This window comes from Natator depressus, chromosome 3, assembly GCF_965152275.1.
Source record: "Natator depressus isolate rNatDep1 chromosome 3, rNatDep2.hap1, whole genome shotgun sequence".
In the NCBI taxonomy this organism is placed as follows: Eukaryota; Metazoa; Chordata; order Testudines; family Cheloniidae; genus Natator; species Natator depressus.
The window spans coordinates 137,602,439-137,622,779 of NC_134236.1; the positions used below are offsets into that span (position 1 = coordinate 137,602,439).

Genomic DNA, 20,341 nt, shown 5'->3' on the forward strand with positions numbered 1-20,341 from the left:
GACTGGTGCTGCAGCTGCACCACCCTGTGTGCCAGGGGTGGGAGCACTGGGGCCACGCCACCCGGCGCGGAAGCAGGGGGACGCAGTCAGAATGCGGGGCCTTGGGCTCAAGGGGAGGGGCTGAGGGCCAGCCTCCCTCAATGGCTGGGTCACTGGTCTCCCGTGCTTACAAGTATGTGCATTTGTGCAGGAATGGACACACGTACGTGAGTATCTAATAGCCATTTTACACTTTGAAAAACTCCCCCTAGCTCCCATAAAAAGTGAATGGAGTTGGGCACCTAACTCCCCATTTGTGCCTTTGAGAATCGCTGCCTGAAATCTGGAATACTAACAGATATTGTGTTTGGGCTGACTGGCACAGATTAATTACAAAACTAGCAGGTTTCTTATCTTCTTGTTTTTCCTCCAAAGTGTTAACTAAACATTAAGGCCCTCATCTTGCAAACAGATAAGCAAGTGAGTATTACATGCCTCTGAATTTAGGATTTATGTTAACCCTAATGGGACTGTTCACACGCCCAAAATTAAGCACATGTCAGAGGCGTAAGAGTGTGCAATTAAGCTCTAAAAAAACCCCTGTCAAAATGATTAAAAAAATTAATAGTGATTAATTGCAAGATTAAAAAAAAATAATCACGATGAAGCACACTGTTAATAATAGAATACCAATTTAAATTTATTATAAATATTTTTGGATGTTTTTCTAAATTTTTCAAATATATTTATTTCAATTACAAGGCAGAATGCAAAGTGTAGTGGTCACTTTATATTATTATTTTTATTACAAATATTTGCACTGTAACAAATAGAAACAGAAGATAGTGCAAGTCAAAGCATGAAGGGGCATACGAATGTTTTTTAGCATATCTGGCACGTAAATACCTTGCAAAGCTGGCTACAACAGTGCCATGCGAACTCCTGTTCTCACAGCCAATGGGAGCTGCGGAGCTAGCACTCAGGATGGGGCGGGGGCAGCGTGCATTGCCACCAGCTGCGCCTCGGCCTAGGAGTAGCCGGGACAGGTTGTTGCTTGCGGGGAACTGCCCGAGGTGAGCACCCTCCTGCAATCCCAACCCACTGCCCCATGCCCCCTCCTGCACCCAGACTCCCTCCTAGCACCCATGCCTCGCACCCCCTCCTGCTCCCTACCTCCTTGCCGGCCCCATGCCGATCGGACTATAAACTGGAATTTCAGTGAAGATCAGAAATGCCGATTTATAGAGTTTTTCTGGTTGGTGATGTGCCAGATAAAACTGTTTTTAGTGTATTTGAAAATGTAGGAAAAACATGCAAAATATGTAGAATTTAAATTTGGTATTATATTATTGTTTAACACTGTGATTAAAAGTGTGGTTAATCATGATTATTTTTTAATTGAGTTAATTTGTTTTGAGTTAACTGCAATCAATTGACAGCCCTACTAAAAAATCAAGAAAAACAAAAGTGAAAGGTGATTGTGCACTATTAATTTTGTATCCCAGAATTTCAATTTGATATGTTTTTAATTATGCATGCATCTAAGTCTGAGCAAAAATTGTCCGATGAGGTATTTAATCAATAGCATTTGATCATATTAGATTTCTGTAATTGAATATTCAATTAATGGCAAAAAAACATATTGTGTTCCTTTTATTACTTTACCCACATGTGTAAAATTACCGTGCTTATAAGTTTATGCAGTATTTGTGTTTGTGAATAGAAACGCTCCTTCTTCCCTTTCTTGATGGGGAACCTGCTGTAGTATCTTCAGAGTGCCTCATAATTCAAGTATTTTGCCAGGGAATTTAGGTCAAGCATGCACAGACCCTTGACTGAAATGAATATAAAAAGGGGGCAGAGTATAAACTGTGTGTGTGTATGAAATAAAGTTACAGATCTATGAAATAACTTTGTTTCAAGGTGTTCAGTGAATTGATTTAATCCTACTGACTTTTTCAAATATTTTGACGGACAAGTATTTTGTAAAATGTCATGCAGGCTTCTTGCAGTCTTACTCATAGTGTATTATTGCTTATAATTCTCCTAGGACAGATACAGTGTTCACTTCTATAAGATTACTCATGAGAATAAGTTACTCACTGGCATGATTAACAGTTGCACAATCAAGTGCTATACTTTCTGATGCACTGTATCTTTCTCCAAAGGAATTTGTGAAACAGTGGTTATTGACAGAAGTAGGAATTGGAGGGGGAAAAGTGATTAAAAATCCCACTCTGCTTTGTTCATACTGTCTTTCTCAAAGAGTTTCTCTTTTGTACAGCACCTAACACAATAGGGCTCCAATCTTCAGGCATTACTGTAATGCAAATAATAAATTACAAAATAAAAATCAAACTTAGCTATGCTGATATGTCCATGTTCTTTGACTATGGTAAAATTGGACCATTTATTCCTCTATAATGATCATCCTTGAAAAATAAAATGTCAGGGTATGGAGTCAAGAAAATCCTTAAGGCTGGCTTTACTATTTTTGCACTGATTTTTTTTCCTTCCTCCCCCCCCCCCCCCCCGCCTTCATTTATCACTCTTCAGTAACAGCAATTGTGGTTTAGGGAATTCTGCTAGTGGGAATAGATTATCAGTCCTGGATGCCCTGGAGTGGAACCCATTAAGTAGTACGGTAATAGTTATAAATTGGCATCCAAATAAATTCTAATGCAGAACCCATTGAACCAACTAAATTAGGAAATGAAAAAAGAATAAACTGATGGCAGACTTGATATAAACTGCAAGCCCTAAAAATAATGGCATAAAAAGAATTCACCTAGAATTTCTTTTTTTGGGGGGGGTCTGACTATATGGAGCTGGTTCACAGCCAGGGTCAGATTAACTCTCCTGTGGGCCCGCAGCTATTAGATTTTGTGGGGCCCCTGTATACAAGTCTTTTACCTAATTTAAAACAAAATGATCAAAATTATGGCATCGAGGGTATTAACACTGTCAAGGTTCCTTCCCCACTCTGAACTCTAGTGTACAGAGGTGGGGACCTGCATGGAAGACCCCCCCTAAGCTTATTCTTACGAACTTAGGTTAAAAACTTCCTCAAGGTACAAACTTTGCCTTGTTCTTGAACCATATGCTGCCACCACCAAGCGTGTTAAACAAAGAACAGGGAAAGAGCCCACCTGGAGACGTCTTCCCCCCAAGCCCTACACCCCCTTTCCTGGGGAAGGCTTGATAAAAATCCTCACCAATTTGCATAGGTGAACACAGACCCAAACCCTTGGATCTTAAGAACAATGAAAAAGCAATCAGGATCTTAAAAGAAGAATTTTAATTAAAGAAAAGGTAAAAGAATCACCTCTGTAAAATCAGGATGGTAAATTCCTTACAGGGTAATCAGATTCAAAACATAGAGAATCCCTCTAGGCAAAACCTTAAGTTACAAAAAGACACAAAAACAGGAGTATACATTCCATTCAGCACAGCTTATTTACCAGCCATTTAAACAAATGAAAATCTAATGCATTTCTAGCTAGATTGCTTACTAACTTTTTTTACAGGAGTTCTGAAGAGCATTCCTGATCTGTTCCCGGCAAAAGCATCACACAGACAGACAGACAGCCTTTGGTCCCCCCCGCCTCCCCAGCTTTGAAAGTATCTTGTCTTCTCATTGGTCATTTTGGTCAGGAGCCAGCGAGGTTATCTTAGCTTCTTAACCCTTTACAGGTGAAAGGGTTTTGCCTCTGGCCAGGAGGGATTTTATTTATATTTATATTGATGACACGCCCCCAAATCACAGATAGGGTGAAACACTAGCTGTGATTTCTTCCTGGAGCGCTAGGAGAAAACAGAGTTAATAAAACACATGCACCTCTAAATATACTACCAAGTGTATAAAGACTAATAATAATTTCCACATCTCAAGGATGATTTTAACCAGTTGATTCTGGGAAACTTTCATGGGAGAGTGCACCAGCCACTTTGTTAGAAGCTCCTGAGATGTGTTGGATGTCAAAATCAAAATCTTGGAGAGCTAAACTCCACCGAATAAGCTTTTGTTATTTCCCATGGCGGTATGAAACCACTGTAACGCAGCATGGTCGGTTTGCAGGTGGAAACGCCGTCCCCAAACATATGGGCGTACCTTTTCCAGAGCGTAGACAATGGCATAACATTCTTTTTCACTGACTGAGCAGTTGCTTTCCCTCTCAGATAGCTTATTGCTGAGAAACACTACAGGATGGAATTCTTGATCCAGTCCTTCCTGCATTAAAACTGCTCCCACACCACGCTCAGATGCATTTGTGGTTACTAGGAATGGTTTGTCAAAGTCTGGGGCCCTTAGCACAGGGTCAGACATGAGTGTTGCTTTAAGCTGGTTAAAGGCCTTCTGACACTCTTCGGTCCACTGAACGGCATTGGGCTGTTTCTTTTTGGTTAGGTCTGTCAGTGGGGCGGCGATTTGGCTGTATTGTGGTACAAATCGCCTGTAATATCCGGCCAAGCCTAAGAAGGATTAGAACTGTTTCTTTGACTTTGGGACAGGCCACTTTTGGATAGCATCCACTTTGGCCTGTAGGGGGCTGATAGTTCCTTGACCCACCTGGTGTCCAAGGTAAGTCACTCTGTTTTGGCCTATTTGGCACTTCTTAGCCTTAACAGTTAGTCCTGCCTCCCTTATGCGCTCGAAGACTTTTTGTAGCTGTTCCAGGTGTTCTGCCCAGGAATCCGAAAATATGGCCACATTGTCAAGGTAGGTGACTGCATATTCTCCCAATCCCGCTAGGAGACCATGTACAAGTCTTTGGAAGGTGGCGGGTGCATTCTGCAGCCTGAAAGAGAGTACATTAAATTCATACAGCCCGACATGTGTGGTGAAGGCTGACCTTTCCTTGGCGGATTCATCTAGCAGTACCTGCCAGTACCCCTTGGTTAAGTCCAAGATAGAGATGAACTGCACTTGTCCCAGTTTCTCCAATAGTTCATCTGTGCGTGGCATTGGATAGTTGTCTGGGCGAGTTACATTTTTGCGTGGACTACCGTAAGCTAAATGCTGTATCTCCCCATCTGGTTTGGGAACTAGAACCACTGGAGATGCCCGTGCACTGCCAGAGGGGTGGATTACCCCCCATCTGTAGCATATCCTGGATCTCCCGTTCTGTAGCAGTTCTATTTTTAGCTTGAGGAGACACCCGGTAAGGTTGGACTTTAATTGGGTGAGCATTACCTGTGTCAATGGAGTGGTATGCCCGTTCAGTCAGTCCTGGGGTGGCTGAGAACGTCGGTGCGTAGCTAGTGCACAGCTCCTTCATCTGCTGTTGCTGCATACGCCCAAGGGTCATGGAGAGGTTCACCTCTTCCACGCCACCCATCACTTTTCCCTTCATAGTAAACATCTTCAGGCCACCCAGCGTCATCTCCTCCCTGGGCTGTAAACTGACAAACCTTTAATTCCCCTAAAACATCGTCCTCTAAAGCCCCTGTGTTAATCCAGCCATAGTTTTAAACCCTGATTCTGCAGCATGTAGTAAGCTGGTCTCCAGCACATGATGATGTAGCATTCCATTTCAGTAGGGCTCTGTGCAGACACAGCAGCCCACAAACACACTAAATGTTGTAGAATTGAGGCCATAGTATATAAAATGGGTGTGTTTTGCATATTGTTCAGGAGAACCAAGCTGAAGCAGTGTTGGGGGGGAGGAATTTTTGTGGCTACCACTTTCCAGCTATTGTCTAAATGACCATAGTGTCATATGCTGATGAATAGTGCTTTTTATTTTATTGACTATGCTATAGGAAAGGAAGACTTAATTAGCTTTCAGTGAATTGGGGGGGGGGGGTGTTTAAGCGAAAACTTTTTTGCTAAAAAATGCAGATTCAGGTTGATCAAAGCATTTCACTTATTTGTGTCAATTTTACCAAATTGGTCTTTTGGTTTTAAAAAAAAAAAATCTGAAAAATTGAAACGGTTCAGGCCTTTTAAAAAAAATGTTTCAATTTTTTTATTTGAAAACTTTTTGAAACTTCAGTCTTACTAAAAATATTCTTAAGTTCAAACAAAACCGTGTTTTGTTCAACCCAGAATAAACACTTTTTAACTTCTCGGAACTGCCCATGAACCAGAAAAATCCGTTATTCATACAGCTTTAATAATGAATGATTTTTTTACCCTCTTTATAGCTTCTTCAGAGTTGTTATGGGTATTTTGAAAATATCCTTCATCATTTATCCTCATTCTCCTTCCCCGCCCCTTCATTGGCATGCAGTACTGGAATGTGTGTGAAATTTTTCCAATATCCAGTAATTCACTCTGACGTTTCTCCTCTCTTTCTTTCAACTGCAGCTGCTAAGGCAGCAGGATTTAAATGCACTGTGGCTTTGCTCTCATTTGATTAATTAATATGCTTGCATAATATTTGCTATGAGGGGAGCGTGAAGAGGGGCTGGAATGTGGGGGAGAGACTAATCTGCCTGTTCCCTTATGAAAAAGACACACACACATTTTATATAAAATATATATAGGAATTAAACTTATAGGAATTGATATATATAGGAATTAAACTAATGTGGCTCTATGGAAAGTTAAAAGTATAACCTTTTGCTTGAGAAGTTGTAGCATCTTCATGCTTTGGGGCAAGGACTTGAAGGGAGTTGCCCTAGTAATCAGGGGTGTACCTCTCGCTGACCACTTGAAAATTTGTCTAAATTTGCATGTGCTCCATAGAGACTTGTTAACTTGGCAGCTGAATTCTCTGAAGCTTCTCATTACCCTAAGTATGCTCCACCCATCCTTGCTTCTAACTGCTGACTGGACTGCACATACCCCATCCCCAGAGAGTGACTAAGCATGTTCCAGTCCAAGGTTGCATGACCAGACTAGAGCTTTCCTGCCGCTGTTTTCCCCTATCTGCCAGGGGCTACTGCAACACCAGAATTGAAAGCACAAGACTCTTCTTTTGGCATTCAGGCAGTAAGCAGGAGGAGGAGGAAGTCAAGTGGCACATGCTGAGGATTGAGGAATGTGGAAGGAGATATGCGGGAGCAAAAACCAGGAAGATGAGATAGGAACAAAGGGGGGAAAAGGTAGAGGGACAGGAACTAAGGATGGGGCGAATATAGGACAGGGACAAGCATTGGCTGGGAGGCAGATGGGCAAGAGCTGCAGTATTGCAACAGGGTAGGGGATAGGGTGGGATTTGGGGAAGTGGTAATAGGAGAAAAGGAAAGGGAGTGGCTTGAGGGATGGGGACAGGCAGAAAGGTCTGTAACCACCAAGGCATACTATGATACCGGAACCTCACAAGTCCTTTGCTGTCTAACAAATTAGGTGGGTTCTGAAGGGAAAAAATAGTTTTTGATCATGTAATTGAAGACTATATTCCTGCACAGAAAACCTGAATGCTGGCATGTCCTGATTCTTGAGTGCTTGACTTTGCAACCTTAATCATCTTTTTATCATGTGTGGGTTTTTTTTGGGTGCATACAGATATATCTTCTCTATTCTACAATATGGTTATTTCCTATTCCATACGGGTTTCTATAAGAATCATAGAATCATAGAATATCAGGGTTGGAAGGGACCCCAGAAGGTCATCTAGTCCAACCCCCTGCTCGAAGCAGGACCAATTCCCAGTTAAATCATCCCAGCCAGGGCTTTGTCAAGCCTGACCTTAAAAACCTCTAAGGAAGGAGATTCTACCACCTCCCTAGGTAACGCATTCCAGTGTTTCACCACCCTCTTAGTGAAAAAGTTTTTCCTAATATCCAATCTAAACCTCCCCCATTGCAACTTGAGACCATTACTCCTCGTTCTGTCATCTGCTACCATTGAGAACAGTCTAGAGCCATCCTCTTTGGAACCCCCTTTCAGGTAGTTGAAAGCAGCTATCAAATCCCCCCTCATTCTTCTCTTCCGCAGACTAAACAATCCCAGCTCCCTCAGCCTCTCTTCATAAGTCATGTGCTCTAGACCCCTAATCATTTTTGTTGCCCTTCGCTGGACTCTCTCCAATTTATCCACATCCTTCTTGTAGTGTGGGGCCCAAAACTGGACACAGTACTCCAGATGAGGCCTCACCAGTGTCGAATAGAGGGGAACGATCACGTCCCTCGATCTGCTCGCTATGCCCCTACTTATACATCCCAAAATGCCATTGGCCTTCTTGGCAACAAGGGCACACTGTTGACTCATATCCAGCTTCTCGTCCACTGTCACCCCTAGGTCCTTTTCCTCAGAACTGCTGCCTAGCCATTCGGTCCCTAGTCTGTAGCGGTGCATTGGATTCTTCCATCCTAAGTGCAGGACCCTGCACTTATCCTTATTGAACCTCATCAGAAAATGTTTGTTTCCTCAGTCCGAGCTAAACATGGTGGGCTCTTGGTTTCAAAACTTACAGAATGATTGCTGTGTGGGCATTTCTAGCCTTACTAACATAAGTAAAAATAGACTGGGAACAAAGTTGGAGCAATTATAGTTGTTAAAGAAGAATGCTGTAAACACAAGCCGTTGTATCACTTGGTGTGATCCAGTGAACCGCTACAGGCTTCAGGAATCACAGTATACTGAAATAACTCCTCACTCTGTTGCTATAAAAAGTCTGTTCAAAGTACTGAAGGCTGCTATAGTTGCAGTGGAAATTAGAAGTTGGGTCAGAGGCTCTTAATTTGGTCTGCTTAAGTTAGATATTCTAAAGGCCTGATTTTTCCCTCCCTGCTCAGAAACACTGAGCACAACTTGTACCTATTGACTGCTCAGTCCCTCTTGCAAATACAATTCCAAGTGTTTAGGAGAAATTTGGTTACAAATACATCCAATAATGTCATTTACAGCCACATTTACCAGTGTTAGAAACTATTTTATAACCATAATTGGAAACAGTGAAGCAAAATTTCTGGAAGGGATTGGTATTCTATAGCATGCTTTGGGCTAAAATAGTTGCTCTTCCTCCCCTTAGTCCCCCTGCCCCCTTTACAGTGGTGCCAGCTCTCATTTAATGCAAATGTCATGAATTGTGAATGCTTGGGGTTGGCAGTACTCAACTAAACAGACTGGACAGGGAAATTGAGCCAGACTATATGATCCTTGTGGCAGGGACTACCTATTTGTGTCATGAGTGGTGGTGACTGGTGAGCATGTTGCCGGGTTTTAATCTATTAATAAAAGTAGACCCCTTACTGCAAAACTCTTGCCAACCATAATTCTGGCAGCGCTGTTTTTGACAACCCTTTTGGAACACTGTTGTTGCTTGAACCTCACTAAGGGTGGTACAGAAGGAAGAGAAATAGGAGCATGGGAGAGTGGAAGAAGATAACGGTGACAGGGAGCAACAGATGATGGAGTGGAGAGCAGCATGATATTTAGCAGGCTCAAGAAAAAACTTGAGCTGAATGATAGCAGCAACAGCTCGCACACTTAGAGAAGGTAGCAGTATCAGATTCTTGTTTCTTGAGCCAAACATAAATTATTATTAATATTTTATAAAGTGGAGTACTAAAAACCTTTTTTTCCCATAATTGCTGCTTTGGGGATTTATAAGACCTGTCTCAGATTTTCTAAAATATACCTTTCTTGCTTGAGTTACTTCTTTGCTGGAGGTTGTTGGCAAGATCTGAAGACCTGAATGGTGATGAAACCTGTAGCTGTAACCTGAATGGTCATTGAGTTAGTATCCCTTCCCATCTCAATTTAGTATTTGGGAGAAAGGGAGTATATTAGATTATAGCCTCAAGTGATGATATGAGAACCAGAAGCTCTTCAACAACCTGAAACTCAAAAAAAAAAAGTCATACAAAAAGTGGGAACTTGGTTAACTTACAAAGGACAAATATATTTTTAAAAAACCAAACAAACAGAAGCATACAAAGGCAAATTTAGAATGAATTATTTAGGGACATGACGGGTAACAAGAAAACATCTTACGAATACATTAGAAGGAAGAGGAAGACGAAGGACAGGGTAGGCCCATTACTGCATTTTCTCTTATTGTCTTTCTGTCCTCAGTGAGTAATAGCTGGAGTGTTAAATGCCTTTTTAGTTTCAGTTTTCACCAAAAAGATTAACAATGATCCGAGAACTAGCATAGTGAACATCAATGTAAATGAGGTAGCATCAAAGGGCAAAATAAGGAAAGAACAGGTTAGGAATTAATTAGACAAGTTACATGTCTTCAAGTTGGCAGGGCCTGGTGAAATACACCTTAGAATATTTAAGGAAATAGCAGAAGAGATATCTGAGCCATTACTGATTATCTTTGAGATTCCAGACGACTTGAAAAGGGCAGATACAGTACCTATCTATAAAAGGTGGAATAAGGACAACCCAGGGAATTGTAGATCAGTCAGTTTAACTTAACCCAGAAAGATAATACAGCAAATAATTGAGATCAATTTGTAAGCACCTAGAAGATATGTTGATAAGCAACAATCAACATGGATTTGTCAAGAACAAATCATGTCAAACTAACCTAATATCCTTCTCTCACAGGGTAACAAGCCTGGTGGGTAGGGGGGGAAGCAACAGACATGATGTATCTTGACTTTAGCAAGGCTTTTGATACTGTCTCACATAACGTCATAAACTAGGGAAATTAGCCTAGATGAACTTATGTAAGGTGGGTGCATAATTGGTTGGAAAAGTGTACTCAGAATAGTTACAATGGTTCACAGTCAAGCTGGAAGGACATATTGAATGGAGTCATGTAGGAATCTGTCCTGTCTGGTTCTATTCAGTATCTCCATAAATAATTTGGCTAATGGCATAGATAGTACACTCGTAAAGTTTGCAAATAGGACCAAGCTGGGAGGGGTTGCAAGTGTGTTGGAGGACAGGGTTAGAATTCAAAATGATCTTGACTAACTGGAGGAATGGTCTGAAATTCAATAAGGACTAAGAAGGAATAATTAATTGCACAAATACAAAATGGGAAATGACTGTCTAGAAAGGGGTGCTGCAGAAAAGGATCTGGAGTTTATAGTGGATAACAAAGTAAATATGACTCCACAATGTACTACTATTGCCTGTGTGCCCCCCCCCCCAATGAACTTAGTCCTGTCTCAATGCAGGGAAATGGGCTAGAAGACCTAGCGAGGTCCCTTCCACTCATACGTTTGTATGACTCAGGTCTTCCAAAGAGCTTGTTGTAGTTCTCCAGAAAGAAAAGTGAAGGGAATAGCTGAAGTTTTAAAAGTAACAAATAAGCAGTTCTTTTTCTTGAGGGGCAGGAATAGGAAGAGAGATGAGGCCATTCAGATTTCACCCTTAGTATTTAAGAAACGAGTGCATTTTTATAATGTAACAAAGTCTGTTTTCAATTTCTTCTTAAATGTATGGTTTTGTGGTGTGTGTGTTCTGCTTTTCTTAGTGTCAGTGTGAATCAAAGAGTTCAAAGAGCTGAAAAACAATAAAGGACACCATTGGGTTCTGAATAGCGTCAGTATCCCCAAACCACTACTGATGGCTGTCAGCGGAAATGGGAAGCTTCAGTTCTAGTGACAGCATCTGTTTATACTTGAAAGTAGCTGGAAATGAGGCTGAAGCTGCCCTGAATAAGGGTAAACAGGTCTTTCTTTCCCCTCCCCCAACCTTCTGTTCTACCCACAGACTGTTATGTTGCCTTTTTTGGGTCTGGCTTTGAGGGGAATCAGTGTGGCTAACCTTTTCTGACCATTCAAGTGGGTAATAATCTTAGCCCCTCAGATTGTTCCTTCTGAACTAGCTATTTCATATACAGAAAATTTAAACAGCTTAACACTTCATTTTAAATATGACCCAGTAAGTGTGTTAAAATGTTTAACCCATTTAGTGTTAATAGAATTGTTCACAGCAGTTCAGCATGAATCTGTTTCCATATTCATAGAAAATTGAGCTCATTTAAACTTGCATTCAGTAAAACATGTATAATCTAAACTGACGGAACGTATTTTTACTTCAAATTTTCATGCGTGTGTTTGTGCAGTAATTTCAAGGGACATGCAGTATTAGAACACAGATTTGTTTAAACATAATACCTTCTTCCCGGTGGTAATCCTTATTAGCATCTTGAGTCAAGACAACAATAGATGCAATGTTTAAGGGGGGGATGGTTTAGTGCTACTTAAGTTTGCTGAAGAGCTGAGTTGAAGGGTTTTTTTTCCCCCAATAGCATTTTTGTTTAGATGACAGATGTTAATCTAAAAATATTCTGCTCTTTTGATAACTGGTATTGAAAAACATGTCTTTTGTTACCTAATGTGTACAAATAATCATCATAAATTGGAGAGGAAACATCCAATACAGATAGAGAGCATGATGAGAAATGTACAATGTTATTTTTGAATCCAGAAACCCATTTAATTAATCAAACTGTTTAAAAATATGTATATTGTCTGAAGCCTATAATATGGTTTAATGTTTAAACGAGATTTTTTTTAAAGTAGTGAGTAATTTACCAATGAATACTATATTTAAATTGAGTAAATGGGAACGAAATCTTTGGCTAAGTATGCTGTTTCATTGAACAAATATTTAAGGTTAAAGTCCTTTGCTAAGATTGCCAACAAGGGTGCTGTTTCAAAGACTAGAGAATCATCAGACAGGGGTGTCACACTTACTTTCTTATCACTAGAAGGAGTTCCTCTGTCTGGTTTAAGGCGTAGTTGCCCAAATCTTCCAAAACAACTATTGATTTTTGGGTTTCCAAGTTGCCACTTTAAAGAGGCCTGACTTTCAGAATCGGGCCCCTCAAAAATCACCGGTCGCTTTTAGCAATTTGGCCCACTATGGGGAAGCATGCATTGCTGTTGGCTATTCTTTCACAAGCCCAATTAAAATCATCTTAGAAATCTCTTTTCTCAGACTTACTGTGCATTAATATGAAAACTGATCATTTGCTGCTTATCGTGCCATTTAATTGTACTGTGTGGTCTTTCTTTCGTTTTACAAGTATCCAGAAAATAGCAGGATTTGGTGGTGGCTGTCTTTTCTTCTCATAAGAACGTTGATCTGCTTTAAAGGAACACTATTTTTTTTTTTGGTTGTTTTTGTTACAGCGTAATTGGAAGCAGTGGTTGCTGCTCTGAAGAGAGAGGCAAAGCCCTATCAAAAACTTGGCTGTCATAACTCCTTTGTTGTGGACCCATGGATTTGCTTTGTTTTAAGGCAGTTTCTGTTGTATACCAATCACACTGTACAAAAGGGAAAGATTAATTTCAAACCAATATTCTAGGTGTACTAAACCCAAAGAATATATTGCCTATTTAGAAGGCCAGTTTCCTATATTTATTAAATATAAACAGAGGTGTTGTCAGTACAAGCTACATTTTTACATAAACACTAAAATGGAGGGTGTTAAAGGGGTGCTAAGCAAGATACATTATCACCATTACACAGATGGTGAAAAGACTGGACAGAAGTTGGACAACTTGTTTGAGGTCAGAAAGCAAGTCAGTTGTATAGCACATAACAGAACTGAAGTTTCTTGCCAGCCAAGTACCTGGATCCATTAGACCATATAGTATTGTAGTGAAAGATAGGGACTCAAAGAGAGTATTAATTGACACAATGAAAAGAAATGGCCTTCAAAACTATCAAATCTTTTAGATTTGAAAAGTGAACATCAAATCTTAGATTTATTTTTCTTTTTTTCTTTCATGACTTTAAACCACCTGCTGTTCGTGTACAATCCTAGAATCAGGTTTACCCTATCTGTGAAATCTCCTCAGTGAAATTGGAAAGCCTCAATATTTCAATATGTCTGAAGCCTGCATTTTGTTCAGAAAACTGGATACCTTTTGCGAAACAGCCTGTGAAAATTTCATTTAGTTTAAAATCATTCTTCACATAGAAATGTTTGAAATTTCTTGCATTCTAATGAGAAAACCACATTTCATGAAAAGCAAAATGCCCTGTAATTCCAATTATTTGTTTTAGTAAAACTCTGGAAAATGCTTTGATGGCTTTGGCAGGTGTTGGATTGTGATGATTGTTACCGTTTTGGCCACAAATTGTATATGCAGCTAGTCTGTGCTAAAACATTCTACTAATTTTATTGCTCCTGTGTTTCCTCTTCTCCTGCACTTGTTCCATCCATTTATTATGTCTTGTAAACAGGAACAACCTTAACTTTGGCCTTTCCTGATTTACCTGTTTTTAAATGCTTAACCAGGCAACTTTTAATAGTCTTTTTAGTATATATTTCTGCGTTACATGTGACTGTGTAACTAATCTGTTGGTTTTTTTTTTTTTTTTTTTTTTTATTCTCCATTTGGCTAGCCTTGTACAGTACTAGGTTCTTGGGACCTGACAGTATTGTCATCTGTTAAGCACTTTGCAAGAACAACCTGCTCAAGTTCAGGGCCTTTCATATTTTATTGGTGAAGAGAATATTTGGGCCACAAAATCCAGGGTTTAGTCCTATAGGAGGCAACTTCCGTTGAACCTGTGCCTCTGTGTACAGAGGTCTGTGTTAAAATGATTCTCTTCTGGCCTGGAGCACTCTGCAACCTTTGGAGCTCCATAAATGTCACTCTTAAATGGCCAGCAATTATGATTTCTTCAAATGACATTGGACACTCTCTCCTGAGAAGTACAACACCGACTCTAGAATACTAGTATTCTCTTCTGTGTAGTTCAAGAGCAAGAGCTAGGAGTTGGGAGACTTTGGTTCTATTCTTGACTTTGTAACAGCTTGCTATGTGACCTTGAACAAGTTACTTAACCCTGTTGTACCTCATGTTCCCCATATGGAAAATGGTGTAATGTATACTTGACTTTTGAGGACCTGTGATAACAAATAACTATATAAGCGTAAAGTATAATTTAATTATGTTTCTCATAGCAGGAGACTGATTCTAGAATAGGAATTCAAGACTCTTGTTGGTATAGTACAACTGCTAGGCCACTTGAGCCAACTTGATGTATATTTTCTCTTTCAAGCCCTATGAACAATAAGTAGTATTGAAACTTTAATTTGTGTAATTCTTAAACTAGTGCACAGAGATTTATTTTTACTTGAAGGTTGATCTGCTGACTTGTAGGGTATCCTGACAAACTTGATGTTTTTGGTGTCTATACTTGTCAAGCTCTTTATTTCAGGAGTGAGGTAAAATATCTTACTTTTTTTTATTCTACAAAGATTATTACAAATGATCATTGGTCTATTATATAATCTTTGCAGGACGAACTCTCCTGGAAAAACTGTTCAGCCAGCAGGAGAATGCCCCACAGGAAGAAGCAGAAAAGCTATGTTCTAGGATCATTGCGATGGGGCTCCTACTTCCTTTCAGCGATTGTTTCAGAGAACCATGTAATCAGAGTGCGCATCAGAGCACACCCACGTTTGATGTAAGTTGCAGAATTTATATTGTAGATACTTCTTATGAACAATTTTAATTATCAGTGGTTTATGATACCTATCAATCTAGGAAAATTCTCCTCTTAGAGAACTCTTCCCCCCCATGATCAAGTGACTAAAATTGTCCTATTAAATGTGGGCAACTAAATTTAGTGTTTGGGTTCATACATGTTCAAGACTGGATATACAAAATATACTGGAAACAATTATTTTCCTTTCCCATAACATGTTCTCCTTCAAGATTTGAGAGCATAATGGTAGTGTTTGCCATGTTGCTGTACTGTAGCTGTTATTTTCACTAATTTACACCAACCATCTTCTCTTTTTTTTGTAGGAAGGTATACATAGCTTTCTGCATTTCAACCATGAGATCATACCTCCTGCAAGTCCGGTGGTAGCTTCACTGGAAAACCAACAGTATACCATTCTGTCAGTGCCAGATTAAGTCATTTTTGGGGCCCGATGTACAATGGCAATTGGGGGGACATCTTCCCTGCTTCTGGGGAGAGGGATTGGGTCCGACCCTCAGACTTAGAGGCCCTAGATTGTGTGTGTTGGAGAACAAACCCACCCTGTAGAGGAACCTGCACCGCAGAGCTAGCCCAGCTCCTTGCTCTGCTGTTGCTACAGTGTGCAGACAGGACTCGTACTGGCTGTCATAAATATAAAGGGAAGGGTAACCACCTTTCTGCATACAGTGCTGTAAAATCCATCCTGGCCAGAGGCAAAATGCTTTTACCTGTAAAGGGTTAAGAAGCTCAAGTAACCTGGCTGGCACCTGACCAAAATGGCCAATAAGGGGATAAGATACTTTCAAATCTGGGGTGGTGGGAGGGAAGGTTTTCTCTGTCTGTGTGACACCTCTGCCAGGGACAGATCAAGAAAGCAAGCAGTCCATCACCTATAGAGTTAGTAAGTATTCTAGCTAGGAAATGCGTTAGATTTTCTTTTGTTTTTGGCTTGTGAAATTTGCTGTGCTGGAGGGAATGTGTATCCCTGTTTTTGTGTCCTTTTGTAACTTCAGGTTTTGCCTAGAGGGTTTCTCTATGTTTTGAATCTGACTGCCTGTGAGATTATCTTCCATTCTAATCTTATGGAGTGTTTCTTTTATCTTTTTTTGTTCTTCTAATGAAGTTCTGTTTTTTGAGACTCTGATTGGGGTTTTAGTGTCCTAAAAACCCAAGGCTGGTCTGTGCTCATCTTGTTTATTCTAAAGCCTCCCCAGGAAAGGGGGTGTAAGGCTTGGGGGGATATTTTGCAGAAAGACGTCTCCAAGTGGTCTCTTCCATGATTCTTTGTTAAATCGCTTCGTGGTGGCAGCATACTGAAACCCAGATATAGGAATTTTGTGTCCCGGGAAAGTTTTAACTTAAGCTGGTAGAAATAAACTTAGGGGGTCTTTCATCCGGGTCCCCACATCTGTAATCCAGAGTTCAGAGTGGGGAAGGAACCCTGACACTGGCTCTAAGTTCTTTTGTATGTTTCTGCCTCCCTTCCCCCAACGCTCCAAGATGGGGGCCCTGTGCAAGTGTACGAAGTGCATAGTTTGATAATCTGGGCCTGCATGTTACCATGAAACTCCACAGAACTCCGGTGCAATGTCTACTCTAGGGTTTTTGTTTGTTTTTTTTTTTTACAGTGGGAGTCCTAGAATTGACCTCGAGAGGTCATCTGCACTCCTGGCAGGACTGAGTATTATCTAGACCATCTCCGAGAGGTGTTTTTCTAACCTGCTCTTAAAAATCTCCAATGACGGAGATTCCACAATCTCCCCAGGCAGTTTATTCCATGCTTAACTACCCTGTAGGAAGCTTTTCCTAATGTCTTAAGAAGATAAGAATGGTCATACTGGATCAGACCAAAAGTCCATCTAGCCCAGTATCCTGTCTTTCGACAGTGGCCAATGCCAAGTGCCCCAGAGGGAATGAACAGAACAGGTAATCAAGTGATCCATCCCCTGTTGCCCATTCCCAGAACCTAAACTGCCCTTGCTGCAATTTAAGCTCATTGCTTCTTGTCCTATCCTCGTAGGTTAAGTAGAACCATTTTCCCCTCCTCCTTGTAACAGCTTTTTATATACTTGAAAACTGTTACCATGTCCCCTGTCCATCTTCTTCTTTTCTTCAGACTAAACATGCCCATTTGTTTTCAATCTTCCCTCATAGGTCATGTTTTCTAGACCTTTAATCATTTTTATTTCTCTTCTCTGGACTTTATCCAGTTTGTCCACATCTTTCCTGAAATGTGGCACCCATAACTGGATACAATAGTCTAGTTGAGGCCTAATCAGCATGGAGTAAAGCGGAAGAATTACTTCTTGTGTCTTGCTTGTGACATACCTGCTAATACATCCCAGCATGATGTTTGCTTCCCCCCCACCCCCAACAGTGTTGACTCATATTTAGCTTTTGATCCACTATGACCCCCAGATCCCTTTCTGCAGTCCTCTTTCCTTGGCCGTCTTTCCCATTTTGTCTATGTGCAACTGATTGTTCCTTCCTAAGTGGAGTATTTTGCATTTGTCCTTATTGCATTTCATTCTGTTTACGTCAGACCATTTCTCCAGTTTGTCCAGATCATTTTGAATTTTAATCCTATCCTCCAAAGCACTTGCAACCCCTCCCAGCTTGGTATCGTCCACATATATTTATAAGTGTACCCTTTATGTCATTATTTAAACCACTGATGAAGATTTAGAACAGAACTGGATCCAGAACTGATCCCTGCAGGAGCTCACTTGACATGCCCTTCCAGTTTGACAGTGAACCACTGATAACTATTCTCTGGGAATGATTTTCCAACCAGTTCTGCACCCTCCTTATAGGCAGTAGCGTAGCGGGGGGAGCAGCCGCTCCCCCTCTGAGCACAAGTGGTGCCTTTTTTTAATTTTTACTCACCCGGCGGTGCTCCGGGTCTTCAGCGGCGGGTGCCTTCATGCGCTCCGGCTCCTTGGTGGAGAGTGCCACGCGGTGTGTACAAGCGGGTGGCATCTTTTTTTATGTCCGCTGCCCCTGTTTGCTCCACCTAGCTATGCCACTGCTTATAGGAGTTCCATCTAGGTAGTATTTCCCTAATTTGTTTATAAGACGGTCATGTAAGACAGTATCAAAAGCCTTACTAAAGTCAAGATATACTACATCTACTGTTTTTCCCCTTATCCACAGGCTTGTTACCATTTCAGCGAAAGCTGTTAGGTTGGTTTGGCATGATTTCTTCTTGACAAATCCATGCTGACTGTTACTTATCAACTTATTATCTTCCAGGTGTCTGCAAATTGATTGCTTAATTATTTGTTCCATTATCTTTCTGGATACTATTCTGCTTTTTATAGATTGGCACTATATTTGCCCTTTTCCAGTTCTCTGGAATTTCACCCTGTTTTCCATGACTTTTTGAAGATAATCACTAATGGCTCAGATATGTCCTCAGTCAGCTCCTTGAGTATACTAGGATATATTTCATCAGGCCCTGGTGACTTGAAAACATCTTACTGGTCTAAGTAATTTTAACTTGTTTTTTCCCTATTTAAGCCTCTGATCCTACCTCGTTTCCACTGGTATTCATTGTTAGATGTCCAGTTTCTATTACACTTTTTTGGTGAAACTGGAACAAAAAAGTAATTTAGCACTACTGCCATTTCCACATTTTCTGTTTGTTTTTTCCCCTCAGTGAGTAATGGACCTGCACCATCCTTGGTCTTCCTCTTGCTTCTAATATATTTGTAGAATTTTTTCTTGTTACCCTTTGTCTCTAGCTAGTTTAATCTTATTTTGTGCCTTGGCCTTTCTAATTTTGTCCCTATATACTTGTTATTTATTTATATTCATCCTTTATAATTTGACCTAGTTTCCATTTTTTGTAGGTTTCTTTTTTTTGAGTTTCAGATAAAGCATCTGAACAAAGCATAATGGTGGGTGAGTTAGGTTTAGGAGTGGAGCAGTGCCTGCTGCCAGAAGTAACCAGCAGTCAGTGTCCTCTCTGTGACAGAGCCATACCATGCTCCCCCGGGGGCGTGACAGCAGTCCTCTCTACCTGGATAGCGTCCTCAACCTTGGACATCTCCATAGGAATACTCTCAATGAATTACTCACGTGTATGAATGCTCCTCAGCCTGGCCACCTCCTCTTGTAGTTCTCTCACCTGCTTCCGAAGAGATTCCACCAGCAGGCACCTTTCACACTGGATGGTCCTTGCAGCCTGGCTTTCTATGAGTGGAAAATGCAGGCCACAGTCTCTGCAAATCCACACCAGGATCTGGGTAGAGGCATCCATGGTTAGGTTCTTTGTCTGGATGCCGGTGGAGGAAACGAGAGCAGCATTGGCACTGGCAATGCAGCCTTTCTTCCATAGCGATTATATGATGAAATATAATGCTAGTGTAGGCCAGCTGCTGGCATTTTAACTACTGTGTCATTTATGTCCATGTTCTGTCTGCAGTTAGCTGGCTCTGGTGCTATCACTGGTGGAGCTGCACTATTATTACCAACGGCGTGAAATGTTGAGGTTGGGTCGGTGGGGAGGGAAGTCTAGTGTAGACTGAGATGCAGTTGCCCTTTCCTTCTCCAGAATAAAAAACTCGGGCACTAGTAGGTCATTTTAATTATTACCTAGGTTTGTTTTTTTATTGTGGAACACTCTCTTCTTCTTCCTATGATCTTGGTGACATGGCCTTTTTATGTTTACTTTGATCAAGATAGTTAATATATTTCTCTGCACTTTACATGTTCAAAGTGCTGTATGCATATTAGCTAATCCTCACAATACCTTTGTGGGATAGTATCTCCATTTTATACTTGAGGAAACTGAGGCATAGAGAAGCTATATGACGTACCCAAGGAGACCTAGTGAGTTAGTGGCATAACTGAGACGAAACTCCAGGCTTCCTGATTTTCAGAGTGTAATGCTTTTCTAAAGAATAGCTAATATTGTAATTTAACCATTGGTAAAATACAAAACTGAAATGGAGTTGGAAAAGGTCTGTCTAGACCATTTTTTTGTTTATCGTCTTAGTCATCTATCCTAGGTAATTCAGTTCGTATGGAGCATAACTCCTGGATTCATCTGAG

The 20,341-nt window shown here is 40.7% G+C and overlaps 1 protein-coding gene across 1 annotated transcript in view; it reads left to right on the plus strand.

Annotated features, from left to right (window-relative positions):
* The window catches only part of FMN2 (formin 2), a 239,356-nt gene that overhangs the window by 17,075 nt on the left and 201,940 nt on the right, over positions 1-20,341 (plus strand). Inside the window, exon 2 of the mRNA XM_074948897.1 lies at positions 15,099-15,265. Within this exon, the coding sequence (XP_074804998.1) occupies positions 15,099-15,265 (167 nt within the window). The remainder of the gene's footprint in view (positions 1-15,098; positions 15,266-20,341) is intronic.